The following is a 7,244-nucleotide window of genomic DNA, read 5'->3' on the forward strand; positions in this document are numbered from 1 at the left end:
GAATAAGGGGATGGAATACTAACAAACACCTACAGCAGCCGTGTGCTTACAGGACCTGTGATGTCACTGTCATGTGATCAGTCATCTGGGTGGGAGCAGTCTGGGGTCACATGACCAAGGGGTGATGCGTGTGTGTACAGGACTCTGCTGTACTCCTTTTCATCCCTGTTGTATGAAGAGTGCAAGTAGCAGTGATGCGTGCATTTGCGACGTGCATGCAGCAGTGCTGTGTGGCGCATTGTGCCACCAGAAACACTGGTGCTATGATTTCCTAAAAATTACTAGTCCCACAGATGACTGAGCAGGTTGAAATAATATGCTTAAAATTAACATTTGAGTGGAGATTGCTTATAACATCCCGTCACAGACAAGTATAAACAATAGGTTACCCAACTAGTATTGTACAAAACTGCAAACTTCCAGCACGGCAGATTACAACTGAAAAAGTTATTGGTTACAAGTTGTTTGCTGATACAGACACATTCAATTAAATGCCCCATAATCAGGTGGGGTAAAAAAAATCTGCACAACGATCCCAACCAGGAGCTGCCACAACGTACAGCAACACAGAGAAGGACGGACATGTCCTCGCGTGAACTTTACCCCCGACTGTAGAAATAGTTTGTCTTTATATTGATGACAAACGGGATTTATTCCATCTAATTTTAGTTGTAAGGTCTATACATACACGGCAGACAGTAATGTGGGATGGCGTTACACAGCTCTATGCAAGTGGGTGGATAGATCAGAAAATATGAATAATGCTATATTTAGTGCCTGGTGCCAGCGTTACACCAGCTGTCAAACACACAGGCCTATGAATGACACCAACAGAAATTTTAGCTAATCCTTTCAAGAATGCCAACGTATCCTGGAAATTTCACTGTCATCCCTAAAATAGAGCACTAGTATGCAGTGGCATAGCCTCAACAATGGTTCTAGAAGGACACGGAGTAATGGCATCTGCAGTTATAATCCCATCACGGGGGAACCATGACAGTGGCATCAGCCACTTCTCTAAGTATTTTCCACCTCTAGTAATGAGCGATGACTTAAGCCGGCTATACACCAGATCTTGCTCAAATATGATCAGATCAACAGGGGATTTAGCGATCCGGTCGGGGGTAACGTTTGAATACCTAGACATAGTCCAAAGCAGAACCATTCACCTTAGGCCGGGCTCACGTGGCCGTATGCATGAAACCCTGCGGGAGTCTGACCGGGTTTTACTGCTGTGGAGCTGGCCTATCACTGCGGAGATATTGTACTGCACATGACAGCGTCTCTCATGCATGCTGTCATGCACAGTCTTCTGTTTAAATTTGCTTCGCAATGGCGCCTATGTACACCGCCCAAGAGAACAATGGGCTCTCTCGCGCTTAAGCGGCAAAATAGAACATGCTGCTTTCTTTTTTTTGCACTCGCGTATCACGCAATGCTTACACGCAAATGTGAGCGAAACAGTGTTAGGCAATGTATTCAATTGCCTGCTAATTACCGCATATTAGATGCGTATATGACACACGGCCCTAATGAGACAAGCAGGTTCCGAAGGAAACCAAGTCAAATGGAGTCCAAGAAGCCATGTGCCTCATTGAAGTGAATGGACTCGCTGTGGGATGGGATTGAATATTTTTTTCGGTTTTCATACAGCCCCTTGCCAGAAACCTCACCCACGGGACGTTTTTTAGTGGAGATTTATGTAACAACCAAATATTAGACAACTTAGTAATAACATATTTACCAAGACTGTAAAGATTAGATACTTGTGTTTCCTGTTCTCCTTGATACACATTACAGCGTACATGAACGCTCCTGAGAGCTACTTACCAATCTCAGTCCATTGGATCTGGGTGTTCTTGGAGGGAACCTGCTTTTTGGGCTGCCCAAGGCACCAATCGGCAGAGCAGAAGGCGAGCGGGATGGAGGACTGCAGTTCACTGGTGACAAGGACAAGTTATCTAGGGTTTTATCAGCAGACTGCATCCTGGAAGCATCTCTGCTGTCCTCAAAGCTTTCAAGCGGAACATTTTCTCCATTTTTAATTCTTCTTACATAGTCCTTCAGCAGCAGCTGCGTCGGGGTCTCACTCAGCCAGTATAAAAATAGTTCATCGACTTTCAGTTTTAAAACCGGCTGTAAAACCTTGTTTACAGGCATGATAAAGCTTATCAGTCGCCAGGAGACGCTCCTCCTACTCGCTAAAGCCACAGACCTGGTATAAAAAACAAACAAAAAAAAAAAGTTAATTTTTCATTTCTTTTCCTAAGATTTCAGACACATTCCCCCTCCCCATTGCTATGATCTGTAGATTACATCTCTCCCCTCCTCTCCTGGTATTTGTTATTGTGGTACTATGTGACGTGCCATATAATGTATCGGAAAACTGTTCAAATTTGTAACTGGGGAAAATTGAAAAACTCACAATTGTGCCATTTTTGAGGGTTTGCCTCTACGAAATGACATGTCATTTTGTGTTTATTCTGTGGCAAGTACAATTACAGCGGTAACAATTTATCGAGTTTGATATAGTACAAAAAAAAAAACAACAGAAATTTCTTTCTGTCACCATGTTTGACCCTCATACCTTTTCAAATTGTCCCACTGGGATTAATAACGTGATAAATTGGACTTCTCTGGATATGGCGATACCAATGGTCTAATTTTTTTTTTATGTAATAACTGGGAAAAGGGGATTTAAAAAAAAAATGTGGTATTTTTATTTTACAGTAATTAAAAAAAACTGTATTTTATAAAAAGAAATTTTTTAAATTCCCATTAGGGTCTTGAACCTGCGAACGTCTGACCGCTTATGCACTATAATGGCCCAGACAGCACCTCACAAGCTCATCATAATGGGTCTGTTCAGAACAGATAATGGTTAGGGCATTTAAAGGGTTAACAGCAGCAGTCGGCGTTCTCTCCAATTGCGTCTGTTGAAGGCGGGTATCTGTAGTCATAGCTGGCCGATACCTGCTGGGTCTGAGCCTGCTCCGTGCACTGACACCTGATGCTCGCTGTACGTGTACAGGACATGTCAAGGAGGGGCTCTCTTTTCTCAAATTGTGTTACATTATACAAGTTTGACACAATACCATGCAGCAAAATAAATAGAAGCACGCACACGGATGGATGGCGTCTATCAGGTGACTACATTATTCCGGAGCTGTGGACAGAGTGAGGGGAAACGCTTTTTGGGGCTGCTGTTCAATCGGGTGGCGGCCATGAATATGGCCAGTAAAAAATAAATACTGGCTGGGTGGCAACAGTCATCTGAGGTCCTGCAGACTATTGCCTGAGGCAGTAGTCAGCGGAGGAAGCACTGACCATAGCGCAGTGGTCCCGAATGGTATTGCAGCACAGCTACTATTGAATTCAACAGGAGCTGCACTGCAATACCATCTGGGCCGCTGGGACTTCCCTCGGTCTAAAGACATGACGATAAGAGTAAGTGACTCGATAGTTTTTAGCCTGTCGATAAACCCCCAGGACCTATATGTAAGACTGGCCTGTATTAATAGGATGTCTGCAGAAATACCATATACTGCAATACTGCATAATGCAGTATATGGTATAAACGATTAAATAATTGCAAATTCAAGTCCTCTATCGGGGCTTAAAAAAACAAAAACAACTTTGTTGTAAAAATAAAAGGATATTAGAAAGTCCCCCTCCCCCCCTTTCCTGTATTTATAAATTTAAAAAATTGGTCTGAAGCTAGAAAGAAAACACCCAAAACATACTTGGCAGCACCACTTCCTTAAAAGTGCGATCAAGCCAGTGTATTATTTACAGTCAGAGAAAAAAAAAAAAGCAGGTGCGCATCAGAAATGCAGCATTTTGGTCACCCTGTCTCCAAGAGAAAAAAAATGTAATAAAAAAAGTGACCAAAAAGTTGTACAAACTCCAAAACGGTAGTTAGACAAACATGTCGTCCAGAAACTAAAACTGGTATTGTCATAATCGTACTGACCAACAGCATAAAGTTATTGCGCCATTTTTGCCGCTGTGTGTACGCTGTAAAAACAAGACCCACCCAAAGATGGTAAAATTGTATTTTTTGTCTCCGGTTCACTCCGTTCTCTCACACAATCGCTGCGATTTTGACCACATGGTTTTGCTGCGACTTTTCTTTAGTTTCACAGATTCTAGTTTCAGATTTTACAGCGTGTTTTCGCGCACCCCATCATTGTGACGGGTGAGGAGATGCGCCAAACACAGTAAAATAGAGCGCCGAAAAATGAGTAAAAGTTTTGCAGCACATTGTATGTTAAATGGAACCATGAACAATACAACTCATTCTGCACAAAACTGCTACAAAAGTTACTATTTTTGGAAAGTGGTGGAGAAACCGAACATAGGAGAAAAATACCCACGGTGTTAAAGGGTTAAAAAGTTCTATAAAGCAAGGAAGTGGCAACTGTGGCCACATGTATGACAGGAGGCCGGGCAGCGCCATCACTGCACCGGTCCTGGGGCACACTGCGGGAGAAGCCGGCGGCGCTACCCCCCATACACACCTGCGGTACCCGCCGGCCGCACTAACACTTCCGCTCTGCCGCCCGCTCTTCTACACCTGAGTAGGAAGCTCGGCGGAAGCCGCCATGACTACCAAGTAACCACTGCAGGGGTCCACGGGTCATGTGACTGGGCAGGAAGGGGCGGGGCCAGGTGTCAGCGCTGCTCTGTACCGGGGAGTGCCGGTGGCATTGTGGACCGGGCTGAGGACAGTTGCATGCAGATGTACTGGGCGACTGTTGTAGCATCTGCTTGTGGGAACTGACGTATGGGACAGACGCTCTGCACTCGGGGACTGATGTATGGGAGAAATGCTCTGCAGGCGGGAACTGATGTATGGGAGAAATGCTCTGCTCGAGGGGACTGATGTATGGGAGAGATGCTCTGCAAGCAGGGACCGACGTATGGGAGAGATGCTCTGCACTCGGGGACTGATGTATGGGAGAAATGCTCTGCAGGCGGGGACTGATGTATGGGAAAAATGCTCTGCAGGCGGGGACTGATGTATGGGAGAAATGCTCTGCTCGAGGGGACTGATGTATGGGAGAGATGCTCTGCAGGCGAGGACTGATGTATGGGAGAGATGCTCTGCAGGCGAGGACTGATGTATGGGAGAGATGCTCTGCACATGGGGACTGATGTATGGAAGAGATGCTCTGCTCGTGCGGACTGATATATGGGAGAGATGCTCTGCACATGGGGACCGATGTGCGGGACAGATGCGATGCACGTGGCGACCGATGTATGGGACAGATGCTCTGCACGCGGGGATTGACGTATGGGAGAGATGCTCTGCACATGGGGACTGACGTATGGGAGAGATGCTCTGCAGGCGGGAACTGATGTATGGGAGAAATGCTCTGCTCGAGGGGACTGATGTATGGGAGAGATGCTCTGCAAGCAGGGACCGACGTATGGGAGAGATGCTCTGCACTCGGGGACTGATGTATGGGAGAAATGCTCTGCAGGCGGGGACTGATGTATGGGAAAAATGCTCTGCAGGCGGGGACTGATGTATGGGAGAAATGCTCTGCTCGAGGGGACTGATGTATGGGAGAGATGCTCTGCAGGCGAGGACTGATGTATGGGAGAGATGCTCTGCAGGCGAGGACTGATGTATGGGAGAGATGCTCTGCACATGGGGACTGATGTATGGAAGAGATGCTCTGCTCGTGCGGACTGATATATGGGAGAGATGCTCTGCACGTGGGGACCGATGTGCGGGACAGATGCGATGCACGTGGCGACCGATGTATGGGACAGATGCTCTGCACGCGGGGATTGACGTATGGGAGAGATGCTCTGCACATGGGGACTGACGTATGGGAGAGATGTTCTACATGCGGGGACTGGTGTATGGAAGAGATGCTCTGCTCGTGAGGACCGATGTATGGAACAGAGGCTCTGCACGCGGCGACCGATGAATGGGACAGATGCTCTGCTCGTGGGGACCGATGTATGGGACAGATGCTATGCACGTGGGGACCGATGTGCGGGACAAATGTGATGCACGCGGCGACCGATGTATGGGACAGATGCTCTGCACACGGCGACCGATGTATGGAACAGATGCTCTGCACGCGGCGACCGATGTATGGGACAGATGCTCTGCACGCGGCGACCGATGTATGGGACAGATGCTCTGCACGTGGCGACCGATGTATGGGACAGATGCTCTGCACGCGGGGACCGATGTATGGGACAGATGCTCTGCACGCGGCGACCGATGTATGGGACAGATGCTCTGCACGCGGCGACCGATGTATGGGACAGATGCTCTGCACGCGGCGACCGATGTATGGGACAGATGCTCTGCACGCGGCGACCGATGTATGGGACAGATGCTCTGCACGCGGGGACCGATGTATGGGACAGATGCTCTGCACGCGGGGACCGATGTATGGGACAGATGCTCTGCACGCGGGGATTGACGTATGGGAGAGATGCTCTGCACACGGGGACTGACGTATGGGAGAGATGTTCTGCATGCGGGGACTGGTGTATGGAAGAGATGCTCTGCTCGTGGGGACCGATGTATGGGACAGATGCTCTGCACGTGGGGACCGATGTGCGGGACAAATGTGATGCACGCGGCGACCGATGTATGGGACAGATGCTCTGCACGCGGCAACCGATGTATGGAACAGATGCTCTGCACGCGGCGACCGATGTATGGAACAGATGCTCTGCACGCGGCGACCGATGTATGGGACAGATGCTCTGCACGCGGCGACCGATGTATGGGACAGATGCTCTGCACGCGGCGACCGATGTATGGGACAGATGCTCTGCACGTGGGGACCGATGTGCGGGATAAATGTGATGCACGCGGCGACCGATGTATGGGACAGATGCTCTGCACGCGGCGACCGATGTATGGGACAGATGCTCTGCACGCGGCGACCGATGTATGGGACAGATGCTCTGCACGCGGCGACCGATGTATGGGACAGATGCTCTGCACGCGGCGACCGATGTATGGGACAGATGCTCTGCACGCGGCGACCGATGTATGGGACAGATGCTCTGCAATTGGGGACCGATGTATGGGGCAGATGCTCTGCACGCGGCGACCGATGTATGGGACAGATGCTCTGCACGCGGGGACCGATGTATGGGACAGATGCTCTGCACGCGGGGACCGATGTATGGGACAGATGCTCTGCACGCGGCGACCGATGTATGGGACAGATGCTCTGCACGCGGCGACCGATGTATGGGACAGA

The 7,244-nt window shown here is 48.9% G+C and overlaps 1 protein-coding gene across 1 annotated transcript in view; it reads right to left on the reverse strand.

Moving 5' to 3' along the window:
- Nucleotides 1-4,629, reverse strand: part of LOC136579258 (serine/threonine-protein phosphatase 2A regulatory subunit B'' subunit beta-like) — a 63,227-nt gene extending 58,598 nt beyond the window's left edge. Inside the window, exons 1-2 of the mRNA XM_066579661.1 lie at nucleotides 4,521-4,629; nucleotides 1,831-2,215 (exon numbers count right to left, since the gene is read on the reverse strand). Coding sequence (XP_066435758.1) covers nucleotides 1,831-2,160 — 330 coding nt within the window. The 5' untranslated portion in view covers nucleotides 2,161-2,215; nucleotides 4,521-4,629. The remainder of the gene's footprint in view (nucleotides 1-1,830; nucleotides 2,216-4,520) is intronic.
- Between the last annotated feature and the right edge of the window lie 2,615 nt (nucleotides 4,630-7,244).

The sequence above is a fragment of the Eleutherodactylus coqui genome, chromosome 1 (genome assembly GCF_035609145.1).
Source record: "Eleutherodactylus coqui strain aEleCoq1 chromosome 1, aEleCoq1.hap1, whole genome shotgun sequence".
NCBI classification, from domain to species: Eukaryota; Metazoa; Chordata; class Amphibia; order Anura; family Eleutherodactylidae; genus Eleutherodactylus; species Eleutherodactylus coqui.